Consider the following 17,035-nt stretch of genomic DNA (forward strand, 5'->3'; position numbering starts at 1 on the left):
CGAAGAGGGGAAAGTGAAATTCCGCCCTCGACGTCGAAAATCGACGTCCTTAAAAACCCATTTTTCTTGCCGATTGAAATCTTTTATTAATATCTCGTGATTGACGGAGAGTGTTTTCCAATAGGCGAAGCGAAATAAATCAAAATTAAATCAGCCCTTAGATTTGGGGCAATTCGAGGGTCTGGGGCGGTTATTAACTTTCGATCTTTCTGCAAAAAATTCGCACAGTAAAACAAAGAACGTTCCTTCGGAGGAAATTGCTTCGTTGATAACATTCACGTCCCAGCACCTATAAGTTGATAAGGAGTGAATTATGCAATCTCGCAATAAGTGGTCGGGATTAAATATTCAGTGGCGAATCACTAAATAGCTCGAGGCTAAAGTTGCCTAAAATTCCATGAAATCGCTCAAAATCTATTCCAATTTGTCTGGAAGCTACACGCCTTATTCAACTAAACTGATTGAAATTACCAAATCAAATATTTAAAAGTTTTTTTCTGGAGATGATACACGCTCGCACTACGCCACTGGCGCTCCCAACTACTAGGAGGTTCCACAGACATATTATTGGACTCTGCCTCTGATTTCCGCAAATGCTCATTTCCTCAAAATCTCAAACGTAGTGCCATCTTCTTTCAATGATTTTGTACTTCAAAACACTAGAGTAAGAAAGATTAATAAAGAAATGGGAAAGTGGACAAGGATGGCATGAGATTTGGATTTAGTACTGAAATGATGGTTGGCTGGTCACTACCGGTCTCAAGGGGTGGTGAAGTTCGGGGACGGCCTAGAGCGGCAGTTTTTCTTGAGGGTAGGGAGTATTGATTAAAAATTTCGCCCAGAGCACCAGATCTGCTAAGATCCGTCCTGTCCAAAATCGTTATAAAAGCGATGTTATGGGTAAGAGTATAACAGTACCACCTTTCTCGTTTTGGTTTCCGGGAGGAATATTGCAGATTTTTTCGTGATCTTCAAGGTGGTGTAACAGTGGGCTAGCCAACACTTAAAAAAAATTCTATTTATTTTTATTTTACATTTTTCTTTTCCAAATTTGTCTATTTAATCCCTTCAGCTCCTGTTGCATTTTTTTATACTTTATTTTTTGCATCACTGTTCTTTCCAAAGACCCTTAAGAATTCGTTGTAGAAATTAGCTCATTTTAAACACTTTATGGGTACTATGGGTACCTATTACTCATAAAAATGAGTCTTTCACGTGTGTTTATTTTGGAATTACAGATTTTGTTTTTATTTCTCGTTCTCAAGTAGACTTATCGAGTCCCAGTAATACCCGACTACTCTTGCCCATAACTTCCAAGTTTTGCCGCGAACTCGACCATCACACTTTCAACATTCAATGCTTATTTTCTCAAAAAATAAACTCTTATTTTCCACAGAATAATTTCTTTATTTCGCGACGACTTTATCACCCCTCTGGTCCTCGCCATGTCCCTAATTTACGTATTCAGCAAAGCGTATCTTCAATTGATAGTCTTCTCAGTAAAAAACTTTTCGAGTTACATTGAGAAGAAACTGCATATTATCAAAACACAAGTCGATGCAAATAGTACTGCCGAATATGCAGCTACTGTCCATGATAGTGTCCTGCCTAGCAGAATTTCCCTAGCGTACTATAAACCGGACCGACACAGGGATGTTTCGACTGCTACAGTTCAAGTAAATTGAGCTATTCGCGTTTTTTAAAATCCTAAAAGAATAATAGGGCTTATGAAGACCGATACGAATAATGATGAGTATAATTTAATTGCACCTATTGAAAGTGCAACTGAATCTTCCTACTGAAGAGAAATCCGATTCTTCGAGAATTAAAATAGTAATATCTCAAACTGGACCCTCAATTATTAAGAAACGGGCCAAAAGGACAGTTTTGCTTACATGCAGATCTCCATGAATAATACTGCCGAATACAGAAACGTATCAGGCAAATCAAAAACCGAAAAAGCTGCCGATGATGTTAGAAACCCAGAATACATTTTGATTCATGATGTAGCACCTTTCAAGGGAAAAGAAGAAGTAAATGATGATGAGTAGGACAATCATCATCATCATCGTACGTACGTGATGATAATGATGTATTCGTTGAAAATCCAGTTTCAGACTATACCACTAACACTGGAAGAACAATTGACTCGGAAACTGAGAATTACACACATCAGCCCTGCTTTAGTAGGGCGCTGGATAGTGAGACTAAAGCTCACGATGGCACTCCCAAAACCCATCACCATCACATCCGAGACATTGAACATGTGAAGATCACCAACGAACTATGACTCAGAACCTTAAAAGCTAAAGGGGAGGTTAGAAAATCAGAGCTCATCCTTGAGCCTAAAAATGGGACTACGATGATCCATCACTATCATCGCTCCTCCAGGGATGCGTCAATTCAGGAAACCGATGTTTATGATGTACTGAATATAATAATAATATACTTAATATACTGAAGGTACGTGTAAAAACCTAATGCTAGCAAAACAAGAAGTGTTTTATTATGTTTTACGCTTTCAGGTCAAAAAAATGCTCTTGTACTATGCTTCTGAAGCGCAACGACCCGGTCCTGTCGCAATACTTAATCCGCGCGCTTGTTTAGTTCAACCACGACGTGATATATTTCAATATATGTTCCAAACTTACCAAGTTCTATCACAACTCCCAGTAAATGGTGTCATGAACCTAGATTCACTATCATCACTATCATTTCCTGGTGAAACCTCAAGTCAACCTTCGTTTCTACCAAAGGGTTCTCAACGACATGGAGCAGTTGCTCCCGTACTTCATTTTCTGGCTTCACATTACTCTTATTAACGTTGTGGTGGGCTTGAGGGAATCGAGGCTGGCCGACCTTTACATAACATGCACCTTCTGCTTGAACAAAAGAAAGGATTTGAAGGAAAAGGGATGGAAGTAAGGCACGTTCATCGCTTTTTTTAAATTGTTCATAAAACTAAGAAGTCATTAATTTTATTGCTTTTTCCTTTTTTGGTAAAATATTTAAATATAAGGTTTTTTGACGATAGATCGTTAATTAGATTTACCCTTAAAGACCGATGTTTCTCAGGATTTTTCTAATGTGAAGTTTGATTTCTCTTGATGCTAACCGCCTGTTTAATTGGACCTTTAATGTATTTTATCTCAGTTAAATACAATTCTCAGCATCATCCTACATTTTTCTTTTCCAACACCCCGCCATGACAATTTCTCAAATATTCTTTGTAAATACGCCAGGAAAGAACAGCCGCCAGCGTTCATTTAGGTCACTTTGGTGTGTAAATTCCATTATGCTTTGACGCATTAGAGCGGAAAATGAAACATGCTGAGGCAAATAGGAACCGACGGCCGTCCGCCCTTAGAAATTAACTATTCCTGCTTGCGCCAGTTGTAAATGAATAATCGCCCTCTGCAGTGTTTCCTGCATTTACTGCCAAGTAAACAACCCGCCAACCGTACAAATTTCTTGTTTGATTTATTCTTACACCTAATGGTGGAAAGTTTTATTTATTTTGTGAAGGTATAAATAAAATAAATAATGTAAAATACACACATAAAACACCAATATAAAATCATTAATATCTCTTTAGCCTCCACTCTACCAATTATCGAGGAAATCTAAACCTGTCTTAGGCAAAGTGCTACAGTTTGAACTTAAATCATCCTCATTTTTCCTAGTACATGATATGTCTCCTAAATCAATCTCTTGAGAATATAGAGGTACGTTCGTTTTCTAGAAAAAATACAACAGTTTAGTGTTCAATAGTACCTCAGGAACCTATTGGTTGATCAAATTCAGTAGAGGTCTACTGGCTACTTACCTTTGGTAAAGCTTTTGCAGAGTCTTCAGAGGGTTTAACTTTACGTTGATCCCTTTGAAAAACAGTCAAATTTCTTTGGCTTTTAGTTCGGAAACTAAAAGGTCCCGAGTGCTCATCTCTGTATGAACAATGCTCGTCCACCACAACTTTCATAGCATATTCAGAGGTTCCTTTGGCATCCTGTCGGTTGTACCTCACAGTAATTTCCGGCTTGATCACGCTTTCGGTTAAAATTTGATCTTTTTCTTCTATAGAGAGCTTGTTCCAGAGATCTTCATACGCTCCTTTGGTTTCCTCCAAATCAGCGTATAAGCGCACAGCAATTGGATTTAGGGTGCTGAAATATTCTTCGGCAGCATGTTTCAAAGCCATTTTAACCGCTAATTCTGTTTTTTTTTCAGTTTTATTACATTGTTACCTAGAAAAAAACACAAATAACAATAACAAACAATATAACAATTTTGAAATACCAAAGAGGTTGTCAAACATCACATGATTATAAACTTCACTTTGAACCGAAACTTCAAACGAAAGATCAGACAGATTAAGAACTTGACTAGAGCTTTGTTTTGCATATTTGTACAAGCTAGAAAAGGACAGAATCATCATCGACTCATCTAATAAAATAAAAACAAACCATTAATATGGGGCAGATCTTGATTGGTGCACGTCCTTGACGTCATTCTTTCGTTGACAGTGACGTTTCAATAAATTTATTGTTAGTTTTTCCGGAAAAATGTTTGTGTCCATTTCTTTCCTACTTTTTCACTAAAATCGAACTATATTCTTAGTTTACATGTTAGAGCTTATTAAGAACTAATAACGAACCAAGTTGTATTAGGTAAGAACTTCTATTTTCATCCCCTATTCCAGTCATTTGAGACAACTTTGAGGTTATTTAGATTTTCCCTATTTCAAATTCATAATAAACCACAAATTCCTTCAATTTCAGGATGATTTCTCAAAGTATACTAAAATGTATGGTAGTTATACTGTTAAGTTTACAATGTTCAATAGCTAAGCGAAAACCTAAGTCTGTCACAACCCTGCTAGAAGCTAAATGGGAACAAACACCTTTAGCTTTAGAGGTATCCGAATTTTTAGCTGATGAGAATCTAGAGTTCTTCTGGAACTATTTAGATTTACTGTCGAAAATCAGCCCCCCCTTAAAACAAATAGGTATGCATTAGTTTAGTTGAACTATTTTAGGTTTTATGTGTTTTGAGTTTGTTATAGAAAATGATAGAACCAGATATAACATATTACTGGAGCATGCGGCACATCTTTTAACTCCATCACAACTATCAGTATTAAAATTAAGCTTGTCTTTGCATATTTATTCCCCAAAAGTGCAGATGTTCCAACAGATTGCTTCTGAACAAAATTTGCCTGCATGTCAATGTATTGCCGATGTGGGAGGACAGTTCAGTTGTGATCTAGGTGAAATTAAGGACCTCATAGAGAAGGTACATATATTTGTAGTATCAAACAAAAAGTAAATGAGATTTTACCACATAAAAATTGTTCGCTTTATGATCAAACCATTCTTCATAATTTTTGCTTATGCCTTATCATTTGGTTTTTGTCCATTATTGCGCTTCTGCCATCCAAAAATTCCAACACAAATTCAATTTTAGCCTTCAATCTTAAACTCAAAAAATACTGAACTTTTTAACGTTGACCACCACTATCCTGGCTCAGCAAATATCTCCTTATCAGTAATATTATATGGAGAATTGGGAACTCAGTGCTTCTCTGATATTCATTCTCTTCTCAAAAAGAAAGCCCTAAAAGGTGATATTGATTATGTGGTTAGACATTACCATCAGGTAAGTTACATTGAGAAATCCCATGTAACTAACACTAATTATTAACAATTAGGAGAAAACAGGTCAACACCTCAGGCTCTCAGGGTATGGAGTGGAACTTCAAATGAAATCCACTGAATACAAATCGCAGGATGATAGTGAACTTAAAGGTGGTGAAGATTCATCTGACGCTTCCCAAGAAGAAGAAGATGTAGAAATAGAGGGCTTTGATTTTGCCAAGCTGAAGCAGTTATTTCCAGATATGAAAACTAATTTAGATAAATTCAAACAATACCTTGAGGACTCCTCAAATGAACTTGCTGCATTGAAAGTGTGGCAGTTCCAAGAGCTGAGCTTACAAGCAGCTGAACGGATTATGAATGCTCCCAAAGAAGAGGCTTTAAAGATTTTTACAAATATTGCTCAAAATTTCCCTATGCAAGCAAAAGGCCTGGTTAAAACCGTGGTGAATCCTGAGATGAAAAGGGAAATGAAAATGAATCAGGATATTTTCACTTCAACTCTTAATTTACAACCTGCAGATACAGCCTTATTTATCAATGGAATGTTTCATGATATTGATTTAGTGGATATCTATGGATTACTTGATGTTTTACGTCAAGAATTAAGGACTATGGAAGGGCTCCACGCTTTAGGAATTCGAGGGGAGCAATTGAGAGGTCTTCTCAAGTTAGATTTCAGTGAGAGTGGCAGTTCTCCTGATTTTGCTATTGATATTCGAGATTCAGCCATAAGCTGGCTGAATGATATAGAAACTGATTCAAAGTTCAAATATTGGTCTCCAAGTTTAATGGATCTGCTAAGACCTACTTATCCAGGAATGCTGAGACAAGTCAGAAAGAACTTATATAATTTGGTAAAAATTGTGGTTAGAATAAAATTATGGTTCTTAAATGTTTCCTTTAGGTGCTTATAATCGATCCGACTGACACGAACCTTCGGCCACTGTTGAAAATCGTTGAATCGTTTGTGGTACACGCCACTCCCATTAGAACAGGGTTGGTGTTTAGAGTGAACTCTTCTATGAGCGCTACAGGGTTGGACGACCCAGGGGTGGCCATGTTGTGCGCCTTCAACTTTGTCCAACAGACGCGAGATCCGGTCAGCGCTTACAGTTTCCTCAGGACTGTATTGGCATCTAGTGAGGGGGAACATGTAAGATCCGATAATGTGAATACTACAAAATGTTTTTTTGCTTCTTCGATGGTAAAATGATGGAAATTACTCAATTATTGCGTATTGTAAAGCTTTTTTAACATGGCGATAAATCGTAATCCATAATGGGAAGGTGTTGATTAAACCGTAAGCTATTTACTATCAAATATCTGCCTGATGGAAGATTTAGGGATAAATTTATTCGGAACATCTCTCTGATGTTTTATGATCACCCTTTATTTGCCTTGCCTCTAAATTAACGCTTTTTTATTAAAATCAAATCAGGTGACTATTGAGGACGTCAAAAAGGAACTTCGCTCCCAATACAAAGAAGATCCGAACGACATTCTAGGTGAAGACTCTGATTATGACTTTGGCCGGCAGCTCTCTCTCGATTTTATTGACAGGACTGGTTTAAAAGTGTTCCCGCAGGCACTTATGAACGGTATTCCGTTACCGCAAGACAAGGTCTAATTTCCTTCTTCTTTCAAGTGTTTTTTTGTAATTCTAAACCGTAGATGAATGTGGAAGAATTTGAAGAAGTAGTACTGCAAGAAGTCATGACCCAAACGGTGCTATTCCAAAAGGCAGTTTACAAAGGTAAATTAACTGACAGCCACAATGTCATTGACTACGTCATGGATCAGCCCAATGTGATGCCCAGGCTCAATGAAAGAGTTCTCAATAGAGAAAAGTCACATTATCTGGATATGTCTGGCAAACCTACCAGCATCAACAACTTGCCGGTACTGACTTGAACATGAAACCAGAAATGGTCTTTTTTCAATTGTTATTATTCAGGCTTTAATGCAACTTAGTCTTCAAGATATGACTGCGACGGCAATAGATAATTTAAGGTACTTTACGGTGCCTTCAAAAAAGAGTCAGCAATATCACTCGGTGACTTACTGGATTGTTGGGGATCTGGCCTGTCCTAAGAGCAGGCAGATATTGTTGAGTGCATTAGAACATTTGGTAGGATATTTGCCTATTATTATAAAGTGCACTCTACAGTAATTACTATATTAACTCTTTCGTAGAAATCTGAAGGCGACGTTAGGGTTAGTTTTTTGCCTAACGTTAACGGGGACAAGACGAATACCTTAAATAAGATTACGCTAGCTGCCCTGGAAGTTTTACCAGTTGACAAAGCTTTAGCTCTCGTTCTGTCTTTAGTAAAAAGCGATTCTGTGGACAAGTTGGATATTCCTGTGAGTGCCTAATCCATAAGTGACATTATCTGATAAAATAAAACTATAGGCTGAGGTGTCATCTAAAGTCAACTCCCAAGAGCTTAATTTAAAAATGCTGCGGGTTTACTGCCAACGGGTCTTAAATTTGAAACAAGGGGATAGGGCTGTGGTTGCAAATGGAAGAATTTTAGGCCCTCTGGCCAATGATGAGCAATTCACCCTTGAAGATTTCTCTTTATTGAAACGATTCACTGGAGCCACTTATTTGGATAAAATAAATAAGGCTCTGTCTGTGGCAAGCGATGATGAGACAGACGGTTAGTTGATTCGAAGATTCGTAATCTTTATCTGACAATGAATTTTTAGCAATAACAAGCGACACAATTCTCAAGTTAGAACCCCTGCTAGTCTCCAAATCCTCTAACAAAGCGTGTTTTGACATATCCTATAGCTCAGACGAGCACTCAGTATTAAAAATTCCCCCTCGCCATTTGGATCAAGTAGCTTTCGACTTGGTGGCGATCGTCGATCCAGTTTCAAGAGGGGCTCAGAAATTGGGTCCCATTCTGCAAGTGCTGCAAGAGGTGCTTAACTGCAATATCAGGGTGTTCTTGAATAGCGTCGAGAAAAACAGCGATATGCCCGTTAAAAGTTTTTATCGCTTTGTGTTGGAACCAGAAATTCAGTTTGCCGAAGATGGGAAGCAGTTACTAGGCCCTATTGCTCGCTTCAGTAACATGCCTAGTTCACCTTTATTGACGCAGAATTATCACGTACCCGAAAATTGGTTGGTGGAAGTTGTTCGGTCTGTTTATGATTTGGACAACATTCGTCTAGAGAATGTAGAAAGCAATGTTCATAGGTAGAAACGATTAAATATTGTAGGAAAATTTTTACTTTTTCTAACTTACAGTGAATATGAACTGGAGTACTTATTATTAGAAGGTCATTGCTTCGAACAAACCACCGGCAGCCCACCCAGGGGGTTACAAATCACTCTGGGAATTGAAAGCGACCCTGTGCTGGTAGACACCATCGTGATGGCTAATTTGGGCTACTTCCAGCTGAAAGCTAACCCTGGCAGCTGGCTGCTGCGGCTACGTCAAGGCAGGAGTGCTGAGATCTATGATATAGTGAGCCACGAGGGCAGCGACACCCCACCTAATTCCAGCGACATTAAAGTGTTAATCAGCAATTTCCGCTCGCATATCGTCAAGCTGAGAGTGCAGAAAAAGGCGGATAAGTTGAACATGGACTTGTTGTCTGAGGAGGAAGATAATGGAGGACTATGGAACTCGATTACGAGGTATTTGTACTATGCAAGGACCTTTCTGTTCGCCACAATAATCCGACATATTGCTAATATTTAATTTTTCTAATTTTGCGTCAATTTCAGTTCATTTGGAAGCAAAGAGGAGAAGAACGAGGAAAAGTTAAACATCTTTTCAGTGGCCTCTGGTCATCTTTACGAACGATTCCTCAAGATTATGATGTTGTCTGTATTGAAACAGACAAAAACTCCTGTAAAGTTCTGGTTTTTGAAGAATTATTTGTCACCTCAAATTAAGGTATTGCTAACATGTAAACTTAAACTACTTTTTGTAAATTATAAATCTTCTACTGAATTGTGTAGTGCTGATACGGGGGAAATTATAAATTTTGATAGATAAAAGCACTAACAGTTTGAATAACATGGATATAAAACTATTTGTAGACCTATGTTTTTATGAAGTGTTTATCTTAAATTGCTTTGTCATTCGTTACTTAACATTTTCTGTACCATTCTTCCTAAAGGATTTCTTACCATATATGGCCAAAGAGTACGGTTTTGAGTACGAACTAGTGCAATACAAGTGGCCCAGGTGGTTAACGCCACAAACCGAGAAGCAGCGTATCATTTGGGGCTACAAAATACTTTTCTTGGACGTCTTGTTCCCTCTCGATGTCAAAAAAATCATCTTCGTCGATGCCGATCAGGTTGTTAGGACGGATCTTAAGGAATTGCGTGACTTTGACCTTGCAGGGGCCCCTTACGGCTACACTCCGTTTTGCGATTCACGCACCGAAATGGACGGTTTCCGGTTTTGGAAACAAGGCTATTGGCGTAATCACCTACAAGGTACCTTTCTCTCCTGCTTTTTTTCGTAATTTATTGGTCCAATTTAGGCCGGAAATACCATATTTCTGCTCTTTACGTTGTGGACCTGAAGAGGTTCCGGCGTATAGCTGCCGGTGACCGTCTCAGAGGGCAATATCAAGCCTTGAGTCAAGACCCCAATAGTTTATCAAACTTGGATCAGGATCTACCTAATAATATGATCCATCAAGTGGCAATAAAGTCGTTGCCACAAGAATGGTTGTGGTGTGAGACTTGGTGTGATGATGGGTCAAAAGCTAAAGCGAAAACTATTGATTTGGTAATTTTCAAAAGTAATTAGAAGTTCTTTTGATAAGAGAAGGTTTTTCAGTGTAATAACCCAATGACTAAAGAAGCAAAGCTGTCAGCTGCCATGCGAATTCTTCCCGAGTGGAAGGGATATGATGAAGAAATCAGGGAGGTACAGAAAAAGATCGACTCAGGGCTGTTGGATGATGACCCGGTAGCTAGAGAAAAAGGTTGTTTACTCCAAAAATGTCTAAAAATTAATTATTTAATAAACTCGTTTCAGATACATCGCCTGAACCTGATATACACTCAGAGCTATAGATGTAAATATTTCCATTTGTACAGTAATTTCTTGGTGTTGTGCGACTCATTGGGTTTTGAGCTGCTGCAGCAATTTTTTTAAGTACAACGTGATATTTTTAAATAAATTTAAATTATCAAAATAGTGATCGACGAATATTGATTTTGTTTACGGACCCCAATTTTAGGAAGTTAGGTTTGAAGTTTACAACATTGCCCTAAAGCAATGTTTTTGATCGAATGGTGAAGAGATATTCTTGATCAAAAGGTTATTCTACGTTTTTACTATTTACTGGGAGTTAAGTAAGTTTTATCTATTTCAATAGCTCGGTTTAAACGTAACTAAATGTCCGTATTCGATATTCAAATATGCAACATGATTGCTTCTACAGTATTGGAGAAAGAGGTTGGAACTTTTTTCAAATTTTAAATATTTTGTTAATATTTAATAAGTGAATTCTACATTACTAAATTATAATTAATATACAATTGGTAATATATTCAGAATATAACTGGCTTTGAAATGTGTAAACAGGTAAATATACAGACAAATCTTGTTTTGACCCTGGACAAAATTGTTGGAACCTCGACTTTTTGTTATCATTTTTCGATAAAATATTTCTTAAAAGAAGTTCAATTTGTTTGCAACTGAAATATTAGTATTTAACAATATGCCCTAACGTGTTTCTGTTTCAAGTGATTTGCGAGAGAGAATATTACAGCTTTTTAATGAAGATGTTAAGCAAAACTTTATTGCAAGTGAATTGCTATTGAGAAAAAGTACAGTTTCACGAATTATAAAACATTTTAAACGTGAAAGAACTGTGAAACCCAAGAAAAACTTAGGTCCACCTCGAAAAACCTCAAGTATATTGGACAAGAAGATTATACGACGATCACAAAACAATTCTTTTGCGTCTTCTGTACACATTTTGAGTGCTATCAATGAAACTATTCCTTCTGTAATCACGAATCGCACAGTTCGACGGCTTTTGACAGAAGTAGGTCTGCACAGTTTAAAACCTGCCGAAAAACCTCTTCTAAGTAAGAAAAACATAAAATCAAGATAACTTTTTGCTGAAAGTCATGTTAATTTGATCGAATAAGATTGGAAACGAGTCGTTTTTAGCGATAAGTAGAAATTCAGCTTATTTGGAAGTGATGGTACTAAATATGTCAGGCGTCCAAAAGGCGAATGGTTGAAAAAATTCATTAAGCCTACAGTAAAGCATGGTAGGGGCTTTGTAATGCTCTAGGGTTGTTTTTCATAGTATGGCACGGGTCGACTACATCGCAAAATAGGAAGTATGAGCGGGTTTATGTATTTGGCCATTTTAAAAAACAAGTTAGATTCATATTTATGCGATACGATGCCCTTGAAACACGAGTTTCAACATAATAACGACCCAAAACATACGTCGAAATTAGTGCAAAAATATTTACTTGAAGAAAAAAAATTATATTTTGGTGTGACCGTTAGAGTGTCTCGATCTCAATCTCATCGAGAACTTATGGGACATACTGGATCGGAAAGTAAGACCAAACCAGCAAGAACTTTTCAAAAATGAATTCAGTCTATGCCAGAGCGATGTCGCAATGTGATCCGAGCAAAGGAGTACCACACCAAATGGTAATTAAAATAAAAATCGATTTTGCTTTTATTATTTGTAATTTATTAAATAAAAAAGTTGAAATCCAATTTGTCCAGGTTCAAATCAAGATTTGTCTGTATATTTATCTGTTTACATATTTTAAAGCCAATTATATTCGGAATATATTACCAATTGTATGCTAATTATAATGTATTAATCTAGAGTTCACCTATTAAATATTAACAAACTATTACAAATAACCTTTTTGTCTAATACTGTAAATAAATGTCTTTTGCATGATCGATTAATGGCCGTTATTATTAATAGATTAAAAGAATTTTAGCTATGTACCTGCATGCTACTTTTTTTTTGCTTTCTTTGTTTACAATAATGAAAAATATAAATGCATTGAAAGGAACATTGTACTGCTATTTAGGATGCTATACATTGTGATGCCAAGGTTAAGACTTCTGATTTATTCCGAATTTCCATACGTACGAACGTATATCACGTGTAACGTCTAACACGAGTTAACATATTTTTAATTCATTAGGTACTACCGATTATCAATGCATATTTAGTTAAGAGTAAGTCTTCAGGAATCAAATGTATATTTTATGTGGGGATTTTTCAAGTGATGCTTTAAAGATTTCGAGGTATTAAAAGTCATTATGATTATGAGATTTCCACGTAGGGTGGTGCTCCTTTTTCCAAGAAATCTATTAGTATTTTATTACTGTCCAACGGTCAGTGGTACGTTCAACATTGTTATCCAGTCATTAAGGGATGACAAGAAATAGATACAAATCATTGGCAGACATTATCTTGTATAATGTGTCAGACAGGAATATTATCGACGGGAATTATGCTTTTATTGAGATTTATCCAAATTCTATAAGCGTCAATTTTTCCGTGTGGAATGAATGGAAATGGAACGAACTTCCAATAATTTAATAAAGCATTTAATTCAGTTGTTTGCCACCTACCTGCTTATATTTAGCGCCAATTTCAGCAATTTTCGCAGTCAATTATGGGATTCATAAAAATTCCGAGAACGTCAATAATAATTATTCGCGTTAAAATAAGCAATGGCAAATCCAAGCCACATTTAAATCGCACAGGAAGCATCCATAGCATGCTAAATTGTACAGTTACGACCAGTTTTACCCGCTTTAGCATAATTCCAAAAACCTGACAATACCTTTGAAATTTCCAACTCACCATCACGAATTTCAATCAATACACCTTCTTCTTCCGAGTTCTCAAAGTCGGCAGTCGCAAGGCACCTGTTGGTGTCGGTCCCCACCACTTATTTCCATTGTTGATGGGTTCTTAAAACTCGCCACTAACTATGTACAAAAGCACTAATAAGTGAGTCGTTGGTCTCTTTAAGTACACAAACAACGAAAAGAAATATTTTCACTGAAGATTTGTGAATGAATTCGAGTCGCACAACGTGCTTTGGACTAGAGAGTTTTTGACGACAAAGTTCTTGCAGAATGGAAGAGGATCAAAAGCAAAGTAGAACTAATGGTAGTAATTGTGTGTGTTGGTGCTTCGGAAGGGATACTACCCGGGAGGCTAATGGGGAGCGGGACAAGTAAGACGATTTTTGAAAATCTTTTAATTCATGTTTTATCATTTGAATATCACCAGGTCGACAACACTCACACTTCTTAACGTAAATAATTCTGGTTTTTAAAGGTCAACTTGCTTGCGTTTCCTGTCTCGTTAAGTTCAAGACTTTAGGGCGATTTGTATGGTTTGCGTATGGCAATGAAATTTTTGCAAAAGAGCTACTTTTAACTAGTTAGATTAAGATACTCCTTCGTATACCAATCCAAAGAAACTAAATGAAAACATTCTAAGAGCCACAGTATAGCACGATGGGAGAGTTGTGGATTGTTTTTGCATCGAAACTTGATCACTGATAACGTTTTCATGTGTTCTAAATAAATTACGTAAATGCACAAATGTTAAATGAAGGACAGGACAAGTTTAATATAGTTATAAGTTTTTTTGGTACAGACACTTCGATTGGAAAAACTAGTATCTTCATGGCTACAAAAAGCTGCTTTTGATAACAATAATTGATTGCTTGGTAGGTACCTGTATGAGTATAAACCAAATCAAACCTAGCCAATTTCATTTTTGGAAGATTTATTTAGAATAATTGTATTGTATACACAACAAACAATCAATAAGCGAGTCTTATCATATCGATAGGATTCAATCGATAATTATCATCTTATCTCTAAATGGACTAGATTATGACCTTTTAATCTAAGTGCTCTATTTGCTGTTTTCCTAAGGTTTGGGGACTCGCTGTTAAATTCGACCAATCAGCTGAGTCTTCGACAAGGCGCTTATGCTGGGGGAGTTACGTTCATTCGGACAAAACATCTCCAATTTCTATACACTTTTCAATTGCGATCTCGATGTTCCGTTGGTCTTCCAGTTTTCAAATCCATATAGATATTTTTTGATGAAAAGGCATCGATGGCTATTGCCCAATAACATAAAATATTAATATTCCTCGGATTAGTTTCAGAAATGCAATAAATGCAAATAAGCCCCCACGTCCTTGTCTCTCGATCATTTTCATCAAAACCTTTTGTTGTCCTCTAATTTTCCTACGCAAATTTAACCAGAAACAATAACAAATCATAGCGGATTTACTAATGATTTAATTGCCTTTCTGTCTCGCATCGATTACTTACCATAGAAGTAACACCCCAATCGTCTAATTTGCTACATTATCCTTTTGACCGCAACACAATCATAGTGGATCCCCATTTTTTTAATACTTAATAACAATGTTTTGCAATCTATTACAGGAACCAAAGTATTAGCTTCACACATATGCAAAAAATATCCCTGCTAATGTTGGCGCTAGGAGCTTTCATGAGTGTTTGTTCCATGTCCATCATTTCCCCGTTTTTCCCCACTGTAAGTGCCAAAAAGGGCGTAACCGCTTCACTTTCAGGACTCATTTTTGGCGTTTACGCTTTGGTTGTGTTCTTATCTTCTCCAGTTTTTGGAAAAGTTGTAAGTTACTATCAAAGCTCTCAGAAAGCTTTTTATGTTACTTAAATTTTTGTAGTTACCGAAAGTGGGCGCCAAGCCCATGTTCACCATTGGGGCCTTTGTCAGCGGAGTCTCTAACATGATTTTTGGGTAAGATTTGGATGATATAAATTTCCAAATTTTAATTAAATCTTTCAGCCTAATAGACAGATTAGACAACTATCCCTCCTTCGTCGCTGCCTCCTTCATAATTAGGATAATAGAGGCCTTAGGGGCTAGTGCCTATAACATAGCTTCCTACGTATTAATCGTAGACTTATTTCCTAATCACGTAGGAACAATCAGGGTAACTACTCATAATATTATTCATTATTCAGCGAATTTTAATTCAGTATCCTCAAGGGCTTGCTAGAAACCTTCATAGGACTAGGATTGAGTGCGGGTCCGGGAATTGGGGGGCTTCTCTATGCGGTAACTTACAACCCCAATTTAAATTAAATTTGAGAGTAAACTGGAATTTCTTTCAGGAAGGTCGGAGGCTTCAGTCTGCCCTTCTATGTTAGTGGGAGTATTGCCATCGTCATAGCTGTGGTTAATATGTTTGTTCTGCCACAACCTAAGAGTAAGTTATTTGTGTTTACTAATAATTGTTTTAAAGATCGATTTAACTAGAGGAAGTGCTAGAGAAAGGGGGCTCCTTGATTAACTTGCTGCGGTTGCCTTCAGTGTTCGTTACTTGTGTAATGACTGTAGTTGTTGCTGTGTCTGTTTCTTTCTTGGATCCTACGCTAGAGCCGCATCTTAGAGAAAAGGTACGATAATGTTCAATTTTAAATGCATTTTTGGCTTAAGCTTTCATCTAGTTTGGCTTATCTCCCAGTCAAGTGGGGCTGCTTTTTGTTCTAAGTGCCGCGACCTACGGCATATCCAGCCCTATCATGGGGTGGATTGGTGACAAAACTAATAGCTATGTTGCTTTAATGTCCTCGGGGTTGTTGGGCAGCTTTTTGATGTTATTGTTTCTAGGCCCGTCACCCATTTTTTCTTTTATTGAAGGGTAAGTCTCTAAATTCTCATCTTTAAATTGCGTATTTCAAATGCCTTGATTCTACAGCTCATTATGGTTGAATGCGGTAACATTGGGCATTCTAGGAATCTTTGCTGCCATGACGCTAATACCGACTTATCAGCATATAATAGACAATGCCCTGTAAGAGGAGCTCTTTATCTACAGATTAGTGCTTTACTGATTTATTTATTTTTTTAGTGAAGAGGGTTTTCCTGACTGCCTATCTACCCACAGTGCCATCTCCGGGCTTTGGTCATCTGCTTACTCTTTAGGCGAGGTTATAGGGCCTATTATGGGAGGTGCCCTTATGCAGAAATACAGTTTCCCTATAGCTTCAAGTACGGTGGCAGGGATCAATTTAATCCTAGCAATTGGGGGAGCTGTTTTCTTTAAAATTAAGAAAAGGAGAAAGGTAATGAAGGTGATGAGTTCAAGCGAGGACAAATGCGGGATTGACAATGCGATTTGTTGCGTGGAGAGCGAAGGGCGAGTTAGCTATTGTGTTAGACTTTAATATATTGAAATTGTGATATTTTTAGTCTATAAAATAAAAGAGAAACTTCTTACTCGGCGTTAAAACACTGTCCCTAAGGAGGTTTGAGTTGGCCCTTTCAGAATTCCCTAATGACAAGAATGCCCGCACGAGTTCGTTCAGTCT

At 37.2% G+C, this 17,035-nt stretch overlaps 4 protein-coding genes across 5 annotated transcripts in view; 2 read left to right on the top strand and 2 right to left on the bottom strand.

Moving 5' to 3' along the window:
- LOC136342229 (neuroligin-1-like) overlaps positions 1-2,874 on the bottom strand; it is a 96,572-nt gene extending 93,698 nt beyond the window's left edge. Inside the window, exon 1 of one of the 2 annotated variants that reach the window (XM_066287822.1) lies at positions 2,652-2,874. The gene's annotated coding sequence lies outside the window, so the exon portion shown is untranslated. Of the gene's footprint in view, positions 1-2,647 lie in introns of both variants that reach the window. The other variant, XM_066287820.1, reaches the window with a different exon arrangement.
- Positions 2,875-3,493: 619 nt separating this feature from the next.
- Positions 3,494-4,322, bottom strand: LOC136342232 (uncharacterized protein C1orf198 homolog). Its single transcript, XM_066287825.1, has 2 exons — positions 3,827-4,322; positions 3,494-3,738 (listed from the first exon to the last, which is right to left on the bottom strand). The coding sequence occupies exons 1-2, from the start codon at positions 4,196-4,198 to the stop codon at positions 3,604-3,606; spliced, it is 507 nt and encodes a 168-aa protein (XP_066143922.1). The 5' UTR covers positions 4,199-4,322; the 3' UTR covers positions 3,494-3,603.
- Positions 4,323-4,528: 206 nt separating this feature from the next.
- Positions 4,529-10,838, top strand: Uggt (UDP-glucose-glycoprotein glucosyltransferase). Its single transcript, XM_066287361.1, has 18 exons — positions 4,529-4,667; positions 4,779-5,005; positions 5,063-5,292; positions 5,464-5,655; positions 5,708-6,511; positions 6,562-6,810; positions 7,096-7,278; positions 7,329-7,556; positions 7,612-7,785; positions 7,851-8,021; positions 8,071-8,320; positions 8,370-8,865; positions 8,917-9,309; positions 9,400-9,571; positions 9,798-10,122; positions 10,170-10,420; positions 10,472-10,619; positions 10,673-10,838. The coding sequence occupies exons 2-18, from the start codon at positions 4,780-4,782 to the stop codon at positions 10,708-10,710; spliced, it is 4,530 nt and encodes a 1,509-aa protein (XP_066143458.1). The 5' UTR covers positions 4,529-4,667; position 4,779; the 3' UTR covers positions 10,711-10,838.
- A 2,751-nt stretch (positions 10,839-13,589) lies between these two features.
- LOC136341974 (MFS-type transporter SLC18B1-like) lies at positions 13,590-16,943 on the top strand. Its single transcript, XM_066287398.1, has 10 exons — positions 13,590-13,881; positions 15,119-15,329; positions 15,385-15,458; positions 15,507-15,654; positions 15,711-15,779; positions 15,840-15,930; positions 15,981-16,120; positions 16,172-16,365; positions 16,423-16,518; positions 16,576-16,943. Exons 1-10 carry the CDS (start codon positions 13,781-13,783, stop codon positions 16,889-16,891), a joined length of 1,440 nt encoding a protein of 479 aa, XP_066143495.1. The 5' UTR covers positions 13,590-13,780; the 3' UTR covers positions 16,892-16,943.
- Positions 16,944-17,035: the final 92 nt, after the last annotated feature.

Source organism: Euwallacea fornicatus, chromosome 11, assembly GCF_040115645.1.
Source record: "Euwallacea fornicatus isolate EFF26 chromosome 11, ASM4011564v1, whole genome shotgun sequence".
NCBI classification, from domain to species: Eukaryota; Metazoa; Arthropoda; class Insecta; order Coleoptera; family Curculionidae; genus Euwallacea; species Euwallacea fornicatus.